Source organism: Bos javanicus, chromosome 26, assembly GCF_032452875.1.
Source record: "Bos javanicus breed banteng chromosome 26, ARS-OSU_banteng_1.0, whole genome shotgun sequence".
Lineage (NCBI taxonomy): Eukaryota > Metazoa > Chordata > Mammalia > Artiodactyla > Bovidae > Bos > Bos javanicus.
In genome coordinates, this window is record NC_083893.1 from 16,269,161 (window position 1) to 16,293,976 (window position 24,816).

The 24,816-nt window shown below is 39.6% G+C and overlaps 1 protein-coding gene across 1 annotated transcript in view; it reads left to right on the forward strand.

Moving 5' to 3' along the window:
- Positions 1-2,255: 2,255 nt before the first annotated feature.
- The window catches only part of LOC133239201 (cytochrome P450 2C9-like), a 54,758-nt gene continuing 32,197 nt past the window's right edge, over positions 2,256-24,816 (forward strand). Inside the window, exons 1-3 of the mRNA XM_061402864.1 lie at positions 2,256-2,490; positions 4,868-5,030; positions 5,188-5,337. Of these exons, the coding sequence (XP_061258848.1) occupies positions 2,323-2,490; positions 4,868-5,030; positions 5,188-5,337 (481 nt within the window). The 5' untranslated portion in view covers positions 2,256-2,322. The remainder of the gene's footprint in view (positions 2,491-4,867; positions 5,031-5,187; positions 5,338-24,816) is intronic.

The following is a 24,816-nucleotide window of genomic DNA, read 5'->3' on the forward strand; positions in this document are numbered from 1 at the left end:
TTAAAAGTAACTGGATTATATGATAATTTTTTATTTTTATCTAGTTTATTTCACTTTTTCTCTTTCATATTCAGTGTTCCCATTTCATTTAGTTTATGTTTTCCAATTTCTCTGTCCATTTTTGTTGTTGTTCTTTCTCAAACCTTTATCAGAAAAGGTTTCATTTATATATGTATAATACAATATATATATTTTAGAAAACTTATGAATTTTTGCTTAGCTAAAAAATATATGACATTTTGGTTCCACTTGTTTTACTATGTATGAATAGAATGCTAGAATTCTAAGTTATATTCACTCAAACCTTTGATATAATTCCATTTATTCTGGCATCAAGTATTACTGCTGAAACTCTAGAAAGCTTATTATCTTAGTGATTTTTTAAAAATTTCAAATGAGGCTTGAAACTTCTAATCCAATTATGAAAAATAGTTAAGAGATACTGTGTTGTAAAACAAACAAACAAACAAACAAAAACCAGGAAATTAACATGTGGTACAGTATTAACTGGGCTTCCCTGGTAGCTCAGCTGGCAAAGATTCTGCCTGCAATGCAGGAGACCCCAGTTCATTCCTGAGTTGGGTAGATCCCCTGGAGATAGGCTACCCACTCTAGTATTCTTGGGCTTCCCTGGTGGCTCAGACAGTAGAGAATCTGCCAGCAATGTGGGAGACCTGGGTTTGACAACTGGATTGTGAAGATCCCCTGGAGAAGGACATGGCAACACACTCCAGTATTCTTACCTAGAGAATCCCCATGGACAGAGAGGAGCCTGGTAGGCTACAGTCCATGGGATCACAAAGCAACTTGGACATGACTGAGCAACTCAGCAAAACTCAGCACAGCACAGTATTAACTAAAGCACAGATTTTGTTCAAATTTCACAAAATTTTATGCTAGTGTCCATTGTTTGTTTTCATACCTTATTCAAGATTCCACATTGTATTTAGTTGCCTTGAGCTGCTTCAGCTGCATGCAGCAAATTCTGATAAATGCTCTTTTCATTTTTATTTCATTACAAATATTTTTAAATTTTCCTTGTTATTGCTTCTTAGATATACCCATCATGTAAAAGTGGATATTTAATTTTCAGATACTTAGAGTTTTTAGAGTATCCTTGATATTAATTTCTCATTTAGATGCTTTCTTCTCTTCAATCACCCTCTGTGCTTTTTCTTTTAACCTTTTTAAGGTTTTCAATGGCTAAGTCAAAGATCTGTCTTGATAAATGTCATATTGCACTTGAAAATATGTGAGCTATTTTAAAATATCTTTTGATATTGATTTCTGACATAATCCACAGTGGTAAGAGAACACACTCTAAAGATCAATATCTTTAGATCATGAAATTTTTGCACCTTGTTTTATGTCCCTGGATATGTTCCACTGTCTCCTGGTTTATAGTATATGGGAACTTGAATAGAATTTTTATCCTGCTATTGTGTGAAAATTGTATAAATCTAACTATGTTGAATTGATTCATAGTGCTTTTTAAATCTACTGTTTACTTCTACTTTTCTTTCTATTCATTTATTAATTTTTGAGAATTTGATCTCCAACTAAAAATCTCCAACTAAAAACCTTAATTTATCTACTTAAAAAAATAATTGCAATACACAGTGGAACTATATGCAAATTTGTTCTATATTTTCCAAGTCGCCTGTAAATGTGATATCATACTTTCATAATTTAAAGGATTAAAAATATTTAAAAATAAAAAAATAGATAACTAACTAGAACTTACTATATAGCACAGGGGGTCTACTCAATATTCTATAATTGTCTATATGGGAAAATAATCTAAAGGATAAAAAAAGTGGATATATGTATATGTACAACCTATTCACTTTGCTGCATACTTGAAACTAACTTTTGTAAATCAAGTATACTCCAATAAACTTGTTTAATTTGGTAATAAGTAAATAAAAATGGTATAGAATATACTGATTGTCTTCAAAGTCATAAATTTGCAACTGATCGTTGACTTGAATCCAGAGTTTTGAGCTGTTTTTTGGTATCAAATTATTTATTTCAGTGGTTCTCAATCCTGACTGCACAGTGGACATTTTTTTTTTAAATTATCAAATGTGGATCCCAGCCCAGTACAAGTAAATGAAAGTCTCCAAAGTCATTCCTGGACAGAGGAAAAACAAGACTAAAGGACACTTTAATTTTATCTTTATCAGTGGCAAAGTCCACTCAGAATAGAGTATAAAGTGGATGTGATTGATTGATATCTTTAGAACTCAGAGAGACCCAGGTTGAATAGCAGGGACTTAGATTTCAGGCTCACAGTCGTCTGAGTAAGAAGAGAAGGCGTCAATGGATCTGGCTGTGGTCCTGGTGCTCTGTCTCTCCTGTCTGCTTCTCCTCTCACTTTGGAAACAGAGCTCTGGGAAAGGGAAGCTCCCGCCGGGCCCCACTCCTCTGCCGATTCTTGGAAACATCCTACAGTTAGATGTTAAGAACATCAGCAAATCTTTAACCAACGTAAGTAGACTTTATGCTCCTCCAGTGGCTTGAAAAGGGTAAGTAAATTAAGCCTAGTTTTAAAAATAATATATATTTCTCTGGGCACATTTTTTTTTCTTTTACTTTTTAATTTGTATTTATTTATTTTTTAGTGCATTGGGTCTTCCTTGCTGTGCACAAGCTTTCTCTAGTTGTGGCAGATTGGAGCTACTCTCTAGTCGCAGCGCACAGGCTGCTCATTGTGGTGGAGCATTGGTCCTAGGGCACATGGACTCAGGAGTTGTGGAATACAGGCTTAGTTGCCCTTGGACATAAGGAATCTTTCTGCACCAGGGATTGAACTTTCATCAGCAGGTGAAATCTTAACCACTGGACCACCAGGGAAGTCCTGGGCACACTGTTAAAACAGATCAGCAAATTATCTCCTGTAAATTCTGGTATTTCTGTTGCCTTTTCTTGCCTGTCATTGTCATAAGTAGAGAAAAGAAGTAATGTGTTTTGTGAGCAGAGAAATATTTGTCTTTGCACATGTAATAGAATCAAAATAATGAAGTGGCAAAAGCTGCAAGTGTTACTTCCCTTTTTCATTTCACAGCCATTTTCTATGATTTGGGACTGAAAGTAAATGATAAGCTTTTTGTGATTAGAGATTTCCTTGCAGAAGTCTTTTACTATATAAGCTGTATGTATTGTTCAGATGGCTATGAAAATAGAACTTTTCTGAAGAAGTGCATTATGCTTGGTATTAAGGAAATAGCTCTGCATTCAGCACAAGCATGAGTGAATGAGAGAAAGAAGTCACCAGTCAGGGTCCCAGAAGCACTCATTTGGATTCTGCAAGAAGGTCCTGTCTGTACCGGGTAAATACTGCAGGATGGAAGATGCTGTTCCTCCATGAGATATGCATGTCCTGACACTGCCTCTATGATGCTTCCTCCCTTTCTGTGTTAGTGACACCACTGGATCTCAAACTAAGCTGGGCATTAGAGTTATCTGAATTCATTTTTTAAAATATGGAATTCTAGTATTAATCAGGGCTAGCGAATATGAATTCCCATTGGAAGAACACTGCACGTGGTTCTGAAGCAGTCAGCTAGGTGATGGTTTAAAGGTGGGCCTCAGGGATTGATGCCTTGCTCCTTAAGGATCAGACAGTGAATAAGAGTTTCAAATTCAAATCTTCTATGTAGTAGCCATGGGACACTGGAAAGGAAATGGAATTCCACAACCTGTTTCCTTATTTATTGTTGTTGTTGTTCAGTTGCTCAGTCATGTCTGACTCTTTGCGACCCTGTGGACTGTAGCATGCCAAGCTTCCCTGTCCATCACCATCTGCCGGAGCTTGCTCAAACTCATGTCCATTGAGACAGTGCTGCCATCCAACCATCTTGTCCTCAGTCATTCCCTTCTCCCCCTGGCTTCAATCTTTTCCAGCATCAGGATCTTTTCAAATGAGTCACCTCTTCGCATCAGATGGCCAAAGCATTGGAGCTTCAGCTTCAGCATCAATCCTTCTAATGAATATTCAGGGTTGATTTCATTTAGGATTGACTGGTTTGATCACCTTGCAACCCAACGAACTCTGAAGGGTCTTCTCCAACACTACAATTCAAAGCATCAATTCTTCAGCACTCAGCCTTCTTTATGGTCCAACTCTCATATCCATACATAACTACTGAAAAAAATGTAGCTTTGACTAGACAGACTTATGTCATCAGAGTAATGTCTCTGCTTTTTAATGTGCTGTCTAGGTTGGTCATAGCTTTTCTTCCAAGGAGCAAGCTCCTTTTAACTTCATGGCTGCAGTCACTATCTGCAGTGATTTTGGAGCCCAGGAAAATAAAATCTGTCACTGTTTCCATTGTTTCCCCATCTATTTGCCATGAAGTGATGGAACCGAATGCCATGATCTTAGTTTTCTGAATGTTGAGCTTTAAGCCAATTTTTTCACTCTCCTCTTTCACTTTCATCAAGAGGCTCTTTAGTTCTTCTTTGCTTTCTGCCATAAAGGTGGTGTCATCTGTATATCTGAGGTTATTGATATTTCTCCTCAAAATCTTGATTCCAGCTCGTGCTTCATCAAGCCTGGCATTTCTCATGATATACTCCTTATTTATAAGCCAGGCAAATACACCTTCTGAAAGTGCTGATATGAGAATTCATTGTAATCTGGGTACCAGTTACTTGGGCCATTGCCTAGCATAACAGATGGAAATGGAAACAGTAACAATTGCCATCATACTTACACTAATGCAGAATTTAATAATTCAGAAATATTTAGGCTGTATGTGGCAGAATGAAAGCATAATAGTAGGATGATAATACATTATGCCTCAGGCACAATATAGTTTCAAATATTGACTTCTTTTGTTATTATGTGTACCTCCTTTCACAGCTTTCAAAAGTCTATGGCCCTGTGTTCACTGTGTATTTTGGCATGAAGCCCATCGTGGTCTTGCATGGATATGAAGCAGTGAAAGAAGCCCTGATTGATCTGGGAGAGGAGTTTTCTGGAAGAGGAATGTTTCCATTGGCTGAAAGAGCTAATATAGTAAATGGTATGTGTTAAGCATTGGCAATGGGAGTGGGCAGAATGGAAACAGGAATTTGAAGAGCTCTCCAGCAGAGCTTGGTCCATATGGGGGCCTGCCAAGTGCCAGCTTACTTCTCCTTCCCTAGGACCTCCCTCCTAGTTTCTGTTTCTCCTCCTGGTAGGAATCCTTTTCAGCAATGGGAAGACATGGAAGGAGATACGGCGCTTCTCCCTCATGACCCTGAGAAATTTCGGGATGGGAAAGAGGAGCATTGAGGACCGAGTTCAAGAGGAAGCCTGCTGCCTGGTGGAGGAGTTGAGAAAAACCAATGGTGAGCAATTCTATGCTCTTATAGCTCTATCTTTAATAGTCTTCTCTCTCTCCAATGATGCCCCTTGGAAGCATTTCAGGATGGGCCACATCTTTCCTATGGGTCATGACTGTCAGCCCTCATGTGGAGGAGAGAGAGTTTGAAGCAGAAAACCAAGCGGGCTTTTGTGTATCTATGCTTGCTGTGTGGACTTCTATGATTACACATGCTGTGTGGTTACAAAAGGTCATTTATTCATAGTGTCTCCTGAGCCCTGTTTTAATATCAGAAATCACTAAGAATAGTTTTGAATCATTTCATGAAAGAGAGAGCAGTGGTTTTCCTATATCACAAATGTGGTTGTCTGTTTTAGAGCATTCCACCAGGGAATACTTGTTAAGTGGACAGGGTGGGAATGACCTCCTCCTGCCCTTATGGAGCATGAAACAAGTGTCATATGTGTTTACTTAATTGAACTATATTCTTATATTCAGTCTCACAGACACATCTGAGAGTTATTCCAGGACCCAGGCCTGAAGTTCTGGTCAATAGTTCTGTCATCTATGATTTCAGTCCATTAGGAATATCTATCTCAGTGCAGTTCTCCTCAATCATGAGTTCTCTGTAAAGGCATGAGTCCATGCTAAGTCCCTTTGGTCATGTCGGACACTTTGTGACCTTATGGACTGTAGCCCACTAGGCTCTTCTATCCGTAGGATTCTCCTTGCAAGAATACTGGAGTGTGTTGCTGTCCCCTCCTCCAGGGTATCTTCCCAACCCAGGGATTGAACCTGTGTCTCCCTCTTAAGTCTTGTGCATTGGCAGGCAGGCTCTTTATCACTAGCTCCACTTGGGAAGCCCTCTCTGTAAAGGCAGCACTATTTAAAGATATCAGCATCAATGATTTCTTGCTACCCAATACTCACTATATTTATATTTTGAAAAAAAAATATGCTACACATCAGCACAATACACCAAACCAAGTGATTAATATGAAATGTTTTATTTAACTAGATTTCAACCTAATTAACACCTTTCTACCCTGTTTTCTCGAACTAGAATTTGACTCTGTTTTTGGTTTACCAAACTTTGCTCCATCATTATTGGATTTTGATAACAAATTTGTGGTAAATATTTACTTCCCACTACCAGGCACAAAGTGTTTGTCATAATGACTCTGATTTTTCAGCTTGTATTACAAATTACACTGTTTTAATTTTTTTCTTCAGAATTAAAGACTGAAAATCAGATTTCATGTGAATCACATATAGATGAAGAAATTTCCCAAAGTTTTCAAAATTACCCTCTACCTGTAAAGTAAAATAAACTTTATTTTAACCTTACAAGCCTGGAATATAAAGGAGCTTGGCATAGGAACCACTAAGTATACATTTTCCTTTTGTTCCATGCCCTACTATTTCTTTGCAATGCTTAAAAAAAATTTTATAGCAAACAACATATAACATGAGATCTATCCTATTAACATATTATTGTGTGCAGGACAGTATTATTAACTGTGATCACACAGTAGGTCTCTAGAACTTTCATCCTTCATGACTGATACTCTCTACCCATTGAACTCTCCATTTCCTTTCCCCAAGGCCCTGCTAACCAGCAATCTACTTTCTATTTCTGTGAGTTTGACTTCTTTGGCTACTTCATCTAAGTGGAATCATGCAACATTGATCCTTTCACGACTGACTTTTCTATTTAGCAAAATATGCTCATGGGTCATCCATATTGTAGTATGTGACAAGATTTCTTTCACGTTTATGACTGAATAGTACTCCAGTGTGTGTATTTACATATTTTATTTTTTGCTAATTATTGAGGGATATTTAGGTTCTTTCACTCCATGGCTATATCTATTTGAGATCCCAAATAAGTTCAGTTCTTTTGAATAAAAACTCATAAGTGGGACTTCTGGGTAGTATAGTAATTGTATTGAATATTTCTGTTTTTTGAGGAGCCTCCACAGTCAAAATATGAACACAAGGGCTGGTCCAACCACACCATTGGTTATTGATAAGTTGAGGCCAGCACAAAACTTAATGATTAGTGATGTCAGCATCGTCTTACATACCTATTGACCAATCTTCTTTATTTTTTTAAATGAACACAAGTTAAAAATATTGTATAACTCATTAATGAGGAAATAAGTTACAACAAGTAGTAACAGAGTGTTCCAACCAGGTTATAGGACAAGGGTGGAAAAGTACAAATTTAGAGTGAAAAAATGTTGATATGAATGTGCAAATGAAGACAAAACTAGCTAGGAAAGTCAAATGAATCTCTATAGAACAGAGTTTGTATGTCTAGAGACAAGAATTATTTTGTGTCACTATTGTTGAAAATTGAAAAAGTTGCAAAATATCTCCCATAGAATTACAAAACAGTGAGCTATATAGATAGTGCATAGTTTTCTACTGAACCATACATTTTCCCTACTTGGTAGCTGTAACTACACCTACATATCCAGATTTTTAAAAAATCAACTTCCTGAATGGATGTGGTCTACACTCAATATTTTCCCCCAGGTTCATTGAGATGTAATTGATACTGTGTAAGTTTAAAGTATACAATATGTTGATTTTATATACTCATATATTGAAATAGATTACTACCATAGCATTGTCTAGCACCTCCATCAAAGTCCCATAATTACCTTTCTTGAGAAAACAAGTAGTACCATCTAATTTCTCAGCAATTTTTAGATATATAGAATTGATGCTTTTGAACTGTGGTATTGGATAAGACTCTTGAGAGTCCCTTGGACTGCAAGGAGATCCAACCAGTCCATTCTAAAGGAGGTCAGCCCTGGGTGTTCTTTGGAAGGAATGATGCTAAAGCTGAAACTCCAGTACTTTGGCCACCTCATGCGAAGAGTTGACTCATTGGAAAAGACTCTGATGCTGGGAGGGATTGGGGGCAGGAGGAAAAGGGGATGACAGAGGATGAGATGGCTGGGTGGCATCACCGACTCAATGGACGTAAGTTTGAGTGAACTCCGGGAGTTGGTGATGGACAGGGAGGCCTGGCATGCTGCGATTCATGGGGTCGCAAAGAGTCGGACACGACTGAGTGACTGAACTGAACTGAACTGAACTGAATATGGCTATGTTAATTCTATTAATATTTTTGTGCATTAGATTCCCCAGAACTGATTCATTTTCTAACTGGAAATCTGTACTCTTTGAGCAAAATCTCCTTATTTCCCCAACCTCCTGCCCCATAGAAACCATCCTTCTACTCTGTTTCTATGAGTTAGTTTTTCTTTTTTTTACATTCCACATATAAGTGATTTCATATAGCATTTGTCTTGTCTGTCTTATTTCACTCAGCATAATATGCTCACTATCCATTCAGTGGTAGCAAATACAAGGATTTACTTCTTCTCATGGATGAATAGTATTCCATTGTGTGTGTGTATGTATATATCACTCAAGTGCTGCATTTAAAGTGATGTATATACAGTAGACACTTGAACAACATGGGTTTGAACTCATTGGTCTACTGATATGTGTTTATTTACCAGTAAGTACTTGCTACAGTACCAAATGATTCATGCTTGGTTGGATCCTGGAACATGCAACTGCAGATATGGAAGGCCAACTGTAAAATTGTGCATGGACTTTGAATTGTGGCCACGTGGGATGCGGGTCAGTGCTCCATCCCCATGTTGTTCAAGGGTCAACTCTTTGTGTGTATATTTATTTTTACTTTATCCATTCAACAGTTGATGGAGACTTAGTTTGTCTCCATATTTTAGATACTGTAAATAATGCTGCAATAAACATGAGGTATAGAAACCTCTATGATATTCTGCTTTCATTTCATTCAGAAGGAGCAGTGCTGGATCATATGGTGGTTCTATTTTTAATATATAGAAGAACCTCCACACTGTTTTACATAGTGACTATAGAAGTTTACTTTCACTCCAATAGTGTTTGCTGCTAAGTCACTTCAGTCGTGTCCAACTCTGTGCGACCCCATAGACGGCAGCCCACCAGGCTCCCCCGTCCCTGGGATTCTCCAGGCAAGAACACTGGAGTGGGTTGCCATTTCCTTCTCCAGTGCATGAAAGTGAAAAGTGAAAGTGAAGTCACTCAGTCGTGTCTGACTCTTAGCGACTCCATGGACTGCAGTGTACCAGGCTCCTCTGTCCATGGGCTTTTCCAGGCAAGAGTACTGGAGTGGGGTGCCATTGCCAATAGTGTTTAAGTGTTCCCTTTTCTCCACATCCCAGTCAACTCTTGTTATTTCTTGACTTTTGATGGCAGCCATTCTAACGTGTGTTTTGTGGTTTTAATCTCCATTTTCCGGACAAATGGTAATGTTGAGAGCATTTATGCACTTGTTGGCCATTTACATGTCTTTTGACAGATGTCTGTTCAGTTCCTCTGCCCACTTTTAACCAGGTTGCTTTTCTTTTTATTGCGTTGTATGAGTTCTCTACATATTTTGGATATTAACCCCTTATAAGAAATATGGTTTGCGAAGATGGCGGAGGAGTAGGATGGGGAGAACACTTTCTCCCCCACAAATTCATCAAAAGAGCATTTAAACGTCTAGTAAATTCCACAAAACAACTTCTGAATGCCGGCAGAGGACATCAGGCACCCAGAAAAGCAATCCAACTCTTCGAAAGGAGGTAGGAAAAAATATAAAAGACAAAAAAAGAGACAAAGAGGGAGGGACGGAGTTCCGTCCCAGGAAGGGAGTCTTAAAAAGAGAGAGGTTTCCAAACACCAGGAAACCTTCTCACTGCCGAATCTGTGCCGAGCTTTGGAAGCACAGAGGGCAACATAACAGGAAGAAAAAATAAATAAACAATTAAAACTCGAAGATTGAGAGTCCTACGGTAACTCCCCCAGCGGAGAAGCAGCGCAGACGCCTGCACGCGCCATTAGCAACCGGGGGCTGGGCAGGGAGGCGCAGCGCGGGCTGCATCGCTTAGAGTAAGAATCTGGCCTGAATACCCTGAGCACTATCTGAGCAAAATAATTTGGGCTAGCAAACCAGACTGTGGGATATCTACCACGCGAAAAGCCAGCCCCAACCTAAGACACCGCCAGGCCCGCGCACGGAACAAAGAATTGAACAGAGATAGCCGGCTGCAGACCTTCCCCCTCCGGTGACAGGCAGCCAGAGCCGGAAGGGGGCAATCGCAGCCCCAGAGAGACATTATCTATAAAACTGTAAGCAGGCTTCTTTGCTAACTAAAACTTTTTGGGGGTCTGGACGGTTAACATCTGCCTGAGAAGGTGCGCCGGTTTTACACCCAGATAACCGAGTGGCGGGGAGGCGATAAGTTGCAGCATTGGCGCTCGCCAAACACCTCATCACTTGAGCTGCTCGGACTGGGAAGAGCACAAAACTCAGGCCCAACTGAGTCTGCGCCTCTGAGGACTACCCGAGTGCCTGAACCTGAGCGGCTTGGACCTGGGAGGTACATGCAGCCCAGGGCCAGCCTCGGATTGTTCCCGGCGGAACAACCTAGAGCCGGAGCAGTGTGGGCAGGGAGGCTACATGCGCCATGAGCGGGGGCAGACCCAGTGTGGCTGAGGCACTGCGAGCGCACGCCAGTGTTATTTGTTTGCAGCAGCCCTCCCTCCCTCCCCACAGCGCGACTGCACAAAGAGAAGAAATACAGCTCCACCCATCAGAACACCGACACAAGCTTCCCTAACTAGGAAACCTTGACAAGCCACCTGTACAAACCCACACACAGCGAGGAAAAGCCACAATAAAGAGAACTCCACAAACTGCCAGAATACAGAAAGGACACCCCAAACTCAGCAATTTAAACAAGATGAAGAGACAGAGGAATAGCCAGCAGATAAAGGAACAGGATAAAGGCCCACCAAACCAAACAAAAGAGGAAGAGATAGGGAATCTATCTGATAAAGAATTCCGAATAATGATAGTGAAATTGATCCAAAATCTTGAAATTAAAATGGAATCACAGATAAATAGCTTGGAGACAAGGATTGAGAAGATGCAAGAAAGGTTTAACAAGGACCTAGAAGAAATAAAAAAGAGTCAATATATAATGAATAATGCAATAAATGAAATTAAAAACACTCTGGAGGCAACAAATAGTAGAATAACAGAGGCAGAAGATAGGATTAGTGAATTAGAAGATAGAATGGTAGAAATAAATGAATCAGAGAGAATAAAAGAAAAACGAATTAAAAGAAATGAGGACAATCTCAGAGACCTCTAGGACAATATTAAACGCTACAACATTCGAATCATAGGGGTTCCAGAAGAAGAAGACAAAAAGAAAGACCATGAGAAAATACTTGAGGAGATAATAGTGGAAAACTTCCCTAAAATGGGGAAGGAAATAATCACCCAAGTCCAAGAAACCCAGAGAATCCCAAACAGGATAAACCCAAGGCGAAACACCCCAAGACACATATTAATCAAATTAACAAAGATCAAACACAAAGAACAAATATTAAAAGCAGCAAGGGAAAAACAACAAATAACACACAAGGGAATTCCCATAAGGATAACAGCTGATCTTTCTATAGAAACTCTTCAAGCCAGGAGGGAATGGCAAGACATACTTAAAATGATGAAAGAAAATAACCTACAGCCCAGATTATTGTACCCAGCAAGGATTTCATTCAAGTATGAAGGAGAAATCAAAAGCTTCTCAGACAAGCGAAAGCTGAGAGAATTCTGCACCACTAAACCAGCTCTCCAACAAATACTAAAGGATATTCTCTAGACAGGAAACACAAAAATGGTGTATAAATTCAAACCCCAAACAATAAAGTAAATGGCAACGGGATCATACTTATCAGTAATTACCTTAAATGTAAATGGGTTGAATGCCCCAACCAAAAGACAAAGACTGGCTGAATGGATACAAAAACAAGACCCCTACATATGTTGTCTACAGGAGACCCACCTCAAAACAGGGGACACATACAGACTGAAAGTGAAGGGCTGGAAAAAGATTTTCCATGCAAATAGGGACCAAAAGAAAGCAGGAGTATCAATACTCATATCAGATAAAATAGACTTTAAAACAAAGGCTGTGAAAAGAGACAAAGAAGGTCACTATATAATGATCAAAGGATCAATCCAAGAAGAAGATATAACAATTATAAATATATATGCACCCAACACAGGAGCACCGCAGTATGTAAGACAAATGCTAACAAGTATGAAAGGAGAAATTAACAATAACACAATAATAGTGGGAGACTTTAGTACCCCACTCACACCTATGGATAGATCAACTAAACAGAAAATTAACAAGGAAACACAAACTTTAAAGGATACAATAGACCAGTTAGATCTAATTGATATCTATAGGACATTTCATCCCAAAACAATGAACTTCACCTTTTTCTCAAGCGCACATGGAACCTTCTCCAGGATAGATCACATCCTGGGCCATAAAGCTAGCCTTGGTAAATTCAAAAAAATAGAAATCATTCTAAGCATCTTTTCTGACCACAATGCAGTAAGATTAGATCTCAATTACAGGAGAAAAACTATTAAAAATTCCAACATATGGAGGATGAACAACACCCTGCTGAATAACCAACAAATCACAGAAGAAATCAAAAAAGAAATCAAAATTTGCATAGAAACGAATGAAAATGAAAACACAACAACCCAAAACCTGTGGGACACAGTAAAAGCAGTCCTAAGGGGGAAGTTCATAGCAATACAGGCACACCTCAAGAAACAAGAAAAAAGTCAAATAAATAACCTAACTCTACACCTAAAGCAACTAGAAAAGGAAGAAATGAAGAACCCCAGGGTTAGTAGAAGGAAAGAAATCTTAAAAATTAGAGCAGAAATAAATGCAAAAGAAACAAAAGAGACCATAGCAAAAATCAACAAAGCCAAAAGCTGGTTCTTTGAAAGGATAAATAAAATTGATAAACCATTAGCCAGACTCATCAAGAAACAAAGGGAGAAAAATCAAATCAATAAAATTAGAAACGAAAATGGAGAGATCACAACAGACAACACAGAAATACAAAGGATCATAAGAGACTATTATCAACAATTATATGCCAATAAAATGGACAACGAGGAAGAAATGGACAAATTCTTAGAAAAGTACAAGTTTCCAAAACTCGACCAGGAAGAAATAGAAAACCTTAACAGACCCATCACAAGCATGGAAATTGAAACTGTAATCAAAAATCTTCCAGCAAACAAAAGCCCCGGTCCAGACGGCTTCACAGCTGAATTCTACCAAAAATTTAGAGAAGAGCTAACACCTATCCTGCTCAAACTCTTCCAAAAAATTGCAGAGGAAGGTAAACTTCCAAACTCATTCTATAAGGCCACCATCACCCTAATACCAAAACCTGACAAAGATCCCACAAAAAAAGAAAACTACAGGCCAATATCACTGATGAACATAGATGCAAAAATCCTAAACAAAATTCTAGCAATCAGAATCCAACAACACATTAAAAAGATCATACACCATGACCAAGTGGGCTTTATCCCAGGGATGCAAGGATTCTTCAATATCCGCAAATCAATCAATGTAATACATCACATTAACAAATTGAAAAACAAAAACCATATGATTATCTCAATAGATGCAGAGAAAGCCTTTGACAAAATTCAACACCCATTTATGATAAAAACTCTCCAGAAAGCAGGAATAGAAGGAACATACCTCAACATAATAAAAGCTATATACGACAAACCTACAGCAAACATTATCCTCAATGGTGAAAAATTGATAGCATTTCCTCTAAAGTCAGGAACAAGACAAGGGTGCCCACTTTCACCATTACTATTCAACATAGTTTTGGAAGTTTTGGCCACAGCAATCAGAGCAGAAAAAGAAATAAAAGGAATCCAAATGGGAAAAGAAGAAGTAAAACTCTCACTATTTGCAGATGACATGATCCTCTACATAGAAAACCCTAAAGACTCCACCAGAAAATTACTAGAACTAATCAATGATTATAGTAAAGTTGCAGGATATAAAATCAACACACAGAAATCCCTTGCATTCCTATACACTAATAATGAGAAAACAGAAAGAGAAATTAAGGAAACAATTCCATTCACCATTGCAATGAAAAGAATAAAATACTTAGGAATATATCTACCTAAAGAAACTAAAGACCTATATATAGAAAACTATAAAACACTGGTGAAAGAAATCAAAGAGGACACTAATAGATGGAGAAATATACCATGTTCATGGATTGGAAGAATCAATATAGTGAAAATGAGTATACTACCCAAAGCAATTTATAGATTCAATGCAATCCCTATCAAGCTACCAAAGGTATTTTTCAGAGAACTAGAACAAATAATTTCACAATTTGTATGCAAATACAAAAAACCTCGAATAGCCAAAGCAATCTGGAGAAAGAAGAATGGAACTGGAGGAATCAACCTACCTGACTTCAGGCTCTACTACAAAGCCACAGTTATCAAGACAGTATGGTACTGGCACAAAGACAGAAATATAGATCAATGGAACAAAATAGAAAGCCCAGAGATAAATCCACGCACATATGGACACCTTATCTTTGACAAAGGAGGCAAGAATATACAATGGATTAAATACAATCTCTTTAACAAGTGGTGCTGGGAAATCTGGTCAACCACTTGTAGAAGAATGAAACTAGAACACTTTCTAACACCATATACAAAAATAAACTCAAAATGGATTAAAGATCTCAACGTAAGACCAGAAACTATAAAACCCCTAGAGGAGAACATAGGCAAAACACTCTCTGACATACATCACAGCAGGATCCTCTATGACCCACCTCCCAGAATATTGGAAATAAAAGCAAAAATAAACAAATGGGACCTAATTAACCTTAAAAGCTTCTGCACATCAAAGGAAACTATTAGCAAGGTGAAAAGACAGCCTTCAGAATGGGAGAAAATAATAGCAAATGAAGCAACTGACAAACAACTAATCTCAAAAATATACAAGCAACTCCTACAGCTCAACTCTAGAAAAATAAATGACCCAATCAAAAAGTGGGCCAAGGATCTAAATAGACATTTCTCCAAAGAAGACATACAGATGGCTAACAAACACATGAAAAGATGCTCAACATCACTCATTATCAGAGAAATGCAAATCAAAACCACTATGAGATACCATTTCACACCAGTCAGAATGGCTGCGATCCAAAAGTCTACAAATAATAAATGCTGGAGAGGGTGTGGAGAAAAGGGAACCCTCTTACACTGTTGGTGGGAATGCAAACTAGTACAGCCACTATGGAGAACAGTGTGGAGATTCCTTAAAAAACTGGAAATAGAACTGCCTTATGATCCAGCAATCCCAGTGCTGGGCATACACACTGAGGAAACCAGAATTGAAAGAGACACGTGTACCCCAATGTTCATCGCAGCACTGTTTGTAATAGCCAGGACATGGAAGCAACCTAGATGTCCATCAGCAGATGAATGGATAAGAAAGCTGTGGTCCATAGTTCAAGAATCCAGCCCATCCAGACCAACTCTTGCTTTTCGTGGTGTTGTCCATGCCAGGTTACGGATCTAGGCAGGAAACTCCTCTTGCTTTTCTGGGGGGTACAAGTTCGTCTGGGAAGTGTAGCATCCAGGAGATGGCCTGTTTTCCACCCCTTGCAAAAGGCGCAGTACCTGTAGCTCTTCTGTCCTTGTCAGTCCACAGTCCTTGGAGGAAAGAGCATGTCTTTGCTGCTCGTGGAAGCCTTGCTCTGCAGTTGACAGGCCTCGCGTGCTCGCAGAGTGGCGGCGCGGTTTGAATGCTGCTCTTTCTGTTGGCCAGCCTGCCTGTCCCAGAGGCTTGTCCAGACAGTGCCACACGCCCGCTCTTGAAGCAGGCATCCTGTCCCCGTTTTGTGGGGCTGCTCCCCAAGGCCCTTCCCACCAGGTTCCCCCTTCGCCCTGCTCGGGCGGCTGCCCCCCGCCCATCCCTGCCACCTGATGCCCCTTCCTCCCAGTGACAGCGTGCGTACCGACTCCCTGCTCCCCAAGGGCCAAACCGCTTCTCGCTCAGGCCGGTGTCGTCTCAAAACAGGACCAAAGCCTGTGTGAGCCTTTTTATTTGAAGTAAAAATGGTGCTTTTTTCCTTACTTGGAGATCTTCTATATAAATACTGTAAATGACTTCTTTTCGTACGGACCTGTTCGAGCGTTGCTTTCCAGAGCCCACGAACAGTGCTGGCCCGATCTTGGGCTCTGGCCGCCCCATCCATGTGGAGCCCTTGCAGGAAGCCCCGGCGAGCAGAGAAGCCGCGCCTGGGTCCCAGCAGCGCTCACTAGTCTGTCACTTGGCCCGTGAGCGGGCCTGTCGTCATCTTCTTATGGTCCAGGATGTACTGACTAAATCTGTGTTAGCAAATTCAGACACTCCTTCCCCTTCGGTAGCATCACAGTGTTCATTCTCCTTCAGGCTTCTTTCCACGCGGAGTCCTCGCTGGGGAGGGGGCAGGACCCCTCGCGGGGCTCTGAGGGTGGACAGGGGGGTGAGGCTGCCTTCTCTCGTGGAGCTGGCAGCCCTTTCACAGGACAACAAGCCTTTCCTTCCCTCCCCTCCGCCACTTGGCAGACTAGTGACGAGGTATCCCTGCTCTCAGCTCTGTTTCAGTCAGCCTTTTCAGAAAACTGAGAGAGATGGTCTCGAGACTTGCTCCGACTCTTTGGTATTCAGTATTCAACTATTTGGTATTGTTTTAATCGATGATGGGCCTTTTGCAAGTAGCGTCAGCTCTTTTTAAAAAGAAAGTCAAGCTGAGCTAAGGGTGCACTTTGCTGTATCGCAGACATGGTGGGCCAGGTGAGGCCTCTGTAGGCTCCTGCTTTCCATGACGAGGGCCAGGGAGACGCCCTTCGCCACTCAGTTGCCGGATCTCAGCTGGAAGGGGCTGCCTTGCTTCTTCCTCTCCCTTCCACCAGGTGCCTGGAGGAACGGTTCCGGGCACTCACACTTGGCCCGCCCTCTTTGCCAGAGGCAGGACCCTGTGTGCCAAGGGCGGCTTGCTTTCCACCCTGTCCTCTGAGGGCGCTTCTTTCTCTCCTGGCCTGTTGTCTTGGGAAGGATAGTCCTTTTGTCTTCAGGCTTTGTGATCAAGTCATCTCCAGTTAGGACTGGCACCTGTTCCCTTCTTCGCGGGGCCTGGTGGCCTTTCTGAAGTCGCAGGTGGTCAGGAGCCCTCCAGTGTGTGTCACATCTGGTCAGTTGACCTGCCAGGCTGGGTGGTTCTACTGCTTTCTGAATTTCTAAGAATCTCTTTTTCTTTCCTAACGAGTTCTGCTGATTTATTTGACAATGTACGTAAGTACCATGTTCTCCTTGTGGTGTACGCTCTGTTCTGGTTTTTGTTTTTAATCAAATGCCTGTTTGGGAGGAGATGAACGTATTTAGTCTATTAGATTTGCGCTGCTGGAAAATTTTTTTTTTTAAGTGTAACCTTGACTAGCTGTCTTATTATTGTTTATCCTGTAAGATTAGTCTATCAATTAAAGTTTGATAATTAAAAAAAAAAAAGAAATATGGTTTGCAAAAATTTTCTCACATTTTGTAGGTTTCCTTTCTTACTTATTTTGCTGTGCAGAAAAGCTTTTTACTTTGATGTAGTCCCATTAGTTTACTTTTGATTTTATTGCTTGTCCTTTTGGTGTCACATTTAAAAAATCACATTGCCAAAACCGTTCTCAAGGAGTGTTTTCTCTAAGTTTAATTCTAGAGGTTTTATGCTTTCAGGTCTTCCATTGAAGTCTCTAATCCACTTAAAGTTAACTTTTATGATTGGTAAAGATGGGGTCCTGTTTCATTCTTTTGCATGTGAATTTGTAGTTTTCCTAACACTATTTATTGAAGAGACTATCCTTCTCCATTGAGTATTCTTGGCTTCCTTGTCAAATATTAGTTGATAATATACGTACAGGTTTATTGCTGGGCTCTGAATTCTGTTGCATTGGTTTATGTGTTTGTTTTTATGCCAGTACAATATTCTCTTGATATCTTAGCTTTGTAATATGGTTTGAAACCAGAAATTTTAATGTGTTCAAGCATTTTTCATTCTTCTTGGGACTTCTTTGGGTATTTGGGGTCTTTTCTAATATTTGGATTTTTTTTTCTAAAATTTCTAATTTTTTTTCTAAAATTTCTAATATTGGGATTTTTTTTTCTAAAAATACATGTGGATTTTTAGAATGATTTTTTTGTATTTCTGTAAGAAATGCCATTAGAATTTGATAGAATTTGGTAGAATTACAATGAATCTACAGACTGCTTTGGATATTATGGACATAATAATAGTATTAATACTTCTGATTCATGGACACTAAATAGCTATTCATGCCTTATTTAATTATTTTCATCAGTGTCTTTGAGAGATCAGTATAACACTTTTACTTCATTGGTTAAATTTATTCCTAAGCATTTAATCATTTTATTGTGAGAAAAATGGGATTGTTTTCTTTATTTCTTTTTCAGACTGTTTTTAATGTACAAAAGTGCAAATCATTTTTTATGTTGACTTCATATCCTGCAACTTTACTGAATTCACTGATTAGTTCTAACAGTTTTTAGTAGGGTCTTCAGGGTTTTCCATATATAAGATCATAGCATGTGCAGGAAGACTTTTGTGCTTCTTTCTTTTCCTTTGTGTGTGTATGCATGCTCAGTCGTGTCTAACTCTACAACCCTAGGGTCTGTAGCCGATCAGTCTTTTCTTCCATGGAATTTTCCAAGCAAGAATACTGGAGTGGGTTGCCACTGAGAGACTGCTGGGGCTAGGATTCCAGTACTATATTGAATAGGAGTGGTAAGAGTGGCATTCTTATTGTTCCTGATCCTATAGGAAAAGCTTTTGATCTGTCACCTTTGAGTACAATGTTAGCTGGGGGGTTGTCATAGATCACTTTCAGTTGTAATGTCTCATTTTTTCTGTTGACTTCATATCCTGCAACTTTACTGAATTCACTGATTAGTTCTAAGCTTTTAGTAGAACTTTAGGGCTTTACATACATAAGATTGTAAGATGTGCAAGCAGACAGTTTTTACTTCTTCCTTTTCCTTTGGACACATTTTATTTATTTTTACGGAGAGATAGCTCTGGCCTGGACCCCCAGTACTATGTTGAATAGGAGTGTTAAGAGGGGGCAATCTTATATTTTTCCTGATCCTAGAGGAAAAGCTTTCAGACTGTCACCTTTGAGTATGATGTTAACTGTAGGTTTGTCATATATCACTTTATTATGTTGAGTAATATAGAAGTGTTTTTATCAAGAAAGAATTTCTAATTTTGTCAAATGCTTTTTCTACATCTATTGTGTTGATTTTTGCTTTTCATTTTAATAATGTGATATATTGCATTGATAAATTTGCATATGTTCAAAAGAGTTTGAGAACGATTGGCAATGTTTCTAATACTTAAATGTTTGTGGAATTCACCAGTGAAATCATCTGGTTCTAGGCTTTTTTTGTTGTTGGGTTTTGATTACTGATTTGACAACCTTATTACTTTTGGTTTGTGAGATTTTCTGTTTCTTCATGATTCAGTCCTAACAGCTTGTCTATCCATTTCTTCTATGCTATACAATTTGTTGATGTCATAGTACTTGCTTCAACATTTTTTGTATTTTTGTGGTATCAATTGTAATGTCTCATCTTCACTTCTGATTGTTTTTCATTTGAATTTTCTTTTTTAATTAAAAAATTTTAGATAGCATTTGTTATTTTGATTGAGATTTTCTTGTACACCTTTTCATCCATTTATTTATTTGTTGTGTTTGGCTGCATGGCATGTGGGATCTTTGTTCCCTGACCAGGGATCAAACACATGCCCCCTGTATTGGAAATGCAGTCTCAACCACTGGACTGCCAGAGAAGTCCCTGCCCCACCTCCCCTCTCTTTTTTTAGGTAATCTAGGTAAAGTTTTGTCAGTTTATCTTTGAATTTCTATACTAGAGGTAGTGGTGGTTTATGCACCACCTCTACATTATGTGGTATTCTGGATTCGTCTATATATTTACCTATATCAGCAAGCTTTATACCTTTGTGCCTTTGTGTTTCTGTTCAGTGCCCTATTGTTTCAACTTTAATGACACGTTTTAGCCTTTCTTGTAAGACATGTCTAGTGGTGATGAACACCTTCAGCTTTTTTTTGTCCTTTTTTGGAGAATTGTTTTGCCAGATATGTTAAGAGTTTTCTTGGTTGACATTTTTTTCTTCTTTTTGCTTTATCATCCCACTCATTTCTGGCCTGCAACACCTCTGCTTAGAAGCCTGTTGTTAGTTGTATGATGCTTCTGTTGTAAGAGACAAATCACTATTTCCTTGCTGTTATCACACTCGTCTCTTTATCTTTGACTTTTGACAATTTGATTATAATGTATTTCAATGTGGATTATTTTGTTCATCCTAGTTAGAGTGTGTTGGCCTTCTAGAATCTGAGTGTCAGTGTTCCCCCGATATGGCAAGTTTTTGCCACTATTTCTTCAAATAAGCTTTTTGTCCCTTTCTATCTCTCTTCCCCACAATATGCATATTGATGTAATTATTGGTGTTCTGTAAGTTCCTTAGGATTTCTTCATTCTTTTTCATAGTTTTCCCTTTTGATCTTCTGATTAAATAATATTAGCATGGGCTTAGTCACTCTGCAGAGAAGGCAATGGCACCCCACTCCAGTACTCTTGCCTGGAAAATCCCATGGACAGAGGAGCCTTGTAGGCTGCAGTCCATGGGGTCGCCAGAGTCAGACACGACTAAGCGACTTCACTTTCATGCATTGGAAAAGGAAATGGCAACCCACTCCAGTGTTCTTGCCTGGAGAATCCCAGGAATGGGGAAGCCTGGGGGGCTGCCATCTATGGGGTGGCATAGAGTTGGACACGACTGAAGTGACTTAGCAGCAGCAGCAGTTACTCTGAGGCATGTGGGATCTTAGTTTCCCAACTGGGAATGGAACCCATGTCTCCTGCATGTGAAGGTGGATTCTTAACCATTGGACTACCAGGGAAGTCCTTGTATGATTCTTTTTTGTGTTTTGTCTCTTTGTTGACAGTTTCATTTTGTTCATGAATCATCCTCTTGAACTGATGAAGCATCTTTATCACATTTTTAAAAATTCTTTGTTCATATAAGTAATATCTCCATTTCTTTAGGATCAGTTTCCAGAGATTTATTTTCTACCTTTGAGCCATGTTTCCTGCTTCTTTTTGTTTTTGTGACTTCATGTTGAAATCCAGGATTTTGAAAAAAAAAATTGCCAACCCTCCCAGTCTTTCTTTTTTTTTTTAATGGGTAGTTCACAGCTGATTCTGCCTTCGTTTTAAATTATTTAAATTTAATTAATTTATTTTAAGTTGGAGGATAATTGCTTCACATTATTGTGGCCCAGTCTTTATATAAGGCAAAACTCTCACCAGGTATCTTGGCTAGGGATTCTGGGGGCCTCTGAAATCTTTTTCTTTTGAAAATGAAGATACAATTTCTCTGGCCTCGAGTGTTCAGTTCAGTCCAGTTCAGTCACTCAGTCGTGTCCGACTCTTTGCGACCCCATGAATCACAGCACGCCAGGCCTCACTGTCCATCACCAACTCCCGGAGTTCACTCAGACTCATGTCCATTGAGTCAGTGATGCCATCCAGCCATCTCATCCTCTGTCATCCCCTTCTTTCCTGCCCTCAATCCCTCCCAGCATCAGAGTCTTTTCCAATGAGTCAACTCTTCGCATGAGGTGGCCAAAGTACTGGAGTTTCAGCTTCAGCATCATTCCCTCCAAAGAAATCCCAGGACTGATCTCCTTCAGAATGGACTGGTTGGATCTCCTTGCAGTCCAAGGGACTCTCAAGAGTCTTCTCCAACACCACAGTTCAAAAGAATCAATTCTTCGGTGCTCAGCCTTTTTCACAGTCCAACTCTCACATCCATACATGACCACAGGAAAAACCATAGCCTTGACTAGATGGACCTTTGTTGGCAAAGTAATGTCTCTGCTTTTGAATATGCTATCTAGGTTGGTCATAACTTTCCTTCCAAGGAGTAAGTGTCTTTTAATATCATGGCTGCAGTCACCATCTGTAGTGATTTTGGAGCTCAAAAAAATAAAGTCTGACACTGTTTCCACTGTTTCCCCATCTATTTCCCATGAAGTGGTGGGACCGGATGCCATGATCTTCATTTTCTGAATGTTGAGCTTTAAGCCAACTTTTTCACTCTCCACTTTCACTTTCATCAAGAAGCCTTTTAGTTCTTCTTCTGCCATAAGGGTGGTGTCATCTGCATATCTGAGGTTATTGATATTTCTCCCGACAATCTTGATTCCAGCTTGTGCTTCTTCCAGTCCAGCATTTCTCATGATGTACTCTGCATAGAAGTTAAATAAGCAGGGTGACAATATACAGCCTTGATATACTCCTTTTCCTATTTGGAACCAGTCTGTTGTTCCATATCCAGTTCTAACTGTTGCTTCCTGACCTGCATACAAATTTCTCAAGAAGCAGGTCAGGTGGTTTGGTATTCCCATCTCTTTCAGAATTTTCCACAGTTTATTGTGATCCACACAGTCAAAGGCTTTGGCATAGTCAATAAAGCAGAAATAGATGTTTTTCTGGAACTCTCTTGCTTTTCCCATGATCCAGCAGATGTTGGCAATTTGATCTCTGGTTCCTCTGCCTTTTCTAAAACCAGCTTGAACATCAGGAAGTTCATGGTTCACGTATTGCTGAAGCCTGGCTTGGAGAATTTTGAGCATTACTTTACTAGCGTGTGAAAAGAATGCAATTGTGCGGTAGTTTGAGCATTCTTTGGCATTGCCTTTCTTTGGGATTGGAATGAAAATTGACCTTTTCCAGTCCTGTGGCCACTGCTGAGCTTTCCAAATTTGCTGGCATATTGAGTGCAGCACTTTCACAGTGTCATCTTTCAGGATTTGAAATATCTCCACTGGAACTCCATCACCTCCACTAGCTTTGTTCGTAGTGATGCTTTCTAAGGCCCACTTGACTTCACATTCCAGGATGTCTGGCTCTAGATGAGTGATCACACCATCATGATTATCTTGGTCGTGAATATCTTTTTTGTACAGTTCTTCTGTGTATTCTTGCCACCTCTTCTTAATATCTTCTCCTTCTTTTAGGTCCATACTACTGTCCTTTATCAAGCCCATCTTTGCGTGAAATGTTTCCTTGGTATCTCTAATTTTCTTGAAGAGATCTCTTGTCTTTCCCATTCTGTTGTTTTCCTCTATTTCTTTGCATTGATCGCTGAGGAAGGCTTTCTTATCTCTTCCTGCTATTCTTTGGAACTCTGCATTCAGATGCTTATATCTTTCCTTTTCTTCTTTGCTTTTCACTTCTCTTCTTTTCACAGCTATTTGTAAGGCCTCCCCAGACAGCCATATTGCTCTTTTGCATTTCCTTTCCATGGGGATGGTCTTGATCCCTGTCTCCTGTACAATGTCACAAGTAAGATGGTAGGTGTTGCAAGGGGGCATCAGAGGGCAGACACACTGAAACCATACTCACAGAAAACTAGTCAGTTTAATCACACTAGGACCACAGCCTTGTTTAACTCAATGAACCTAAGCCATGCCCCTGGGGCAACCCAAGACGGGAGGGTCATGGTGGAGAGATCTGACAGAATGTGGTCCACTGGAGAAGGGAATGGCAAACCACTTCAGTATTCTTACCTTGAGAACCTCATGAACAGTATGAAAAAAGGCCTTGAGTGTAGAATTTCACAATTAGTGAAGCTTGCCAAATCCATTTCAGGTAATCTTTTGTTCCCTTTGTTGTCTGTCTGCAGCAAGTTCCCGCTTAATACCCTGAATCAGATGAGACAGATACCATTCCCTTGGGTAGCCCTGCAAAGAGCCAGAGCACCAGATGTAAGCTCTACTCCTCTCCCATCCCCTTCAAGAAAAAGCCTGAAGTAGTTCACTTTCTCTAGATTGTACCAAGCCATGCTGGCCATATATAGCAAACCACAATCCTCACTTTCCTTTATTCTCAGTGGTCCCAGACATCCATACTATCATAGTTCTGAGAGCACCCCAAGTTAGTTAAGACAGAAACCATTTCCTAAGAGGCCCCTGAAAAGTCAGTTCATTGGATGCATGCTTCATCCTTCTCTTTCCTGCAATGGAGTAGTCACCACCTTGGCCATGCTCTTCCAGCATTGAGTTGTGCCAGGTTGGGGGAGTTGCTAATACAGGAAAAATGAAATTGCACTTTTATAAGTTTTAATATGTCTGTTCTTAGCTGTGTACTCATCTATCTTACTGCAACACTTAACTGGATTCTGAAAACCTCATTAAAATTTTTATTGCATTTATCATTTCTAAATCAGTGTTTCTATGGGAGAAAAAGGGCAAGGACACCATCTTCCTGATGTCACTCTGTCAGTATATATATATATATATATATTTATTTATTTATTTTATTGTCAGTATATTTTTTATTCAAGTAATTATTAATCTATAGATATGAACATTTTATCATTCCACATAATGAATTTTCATTGATTATTTCATTGC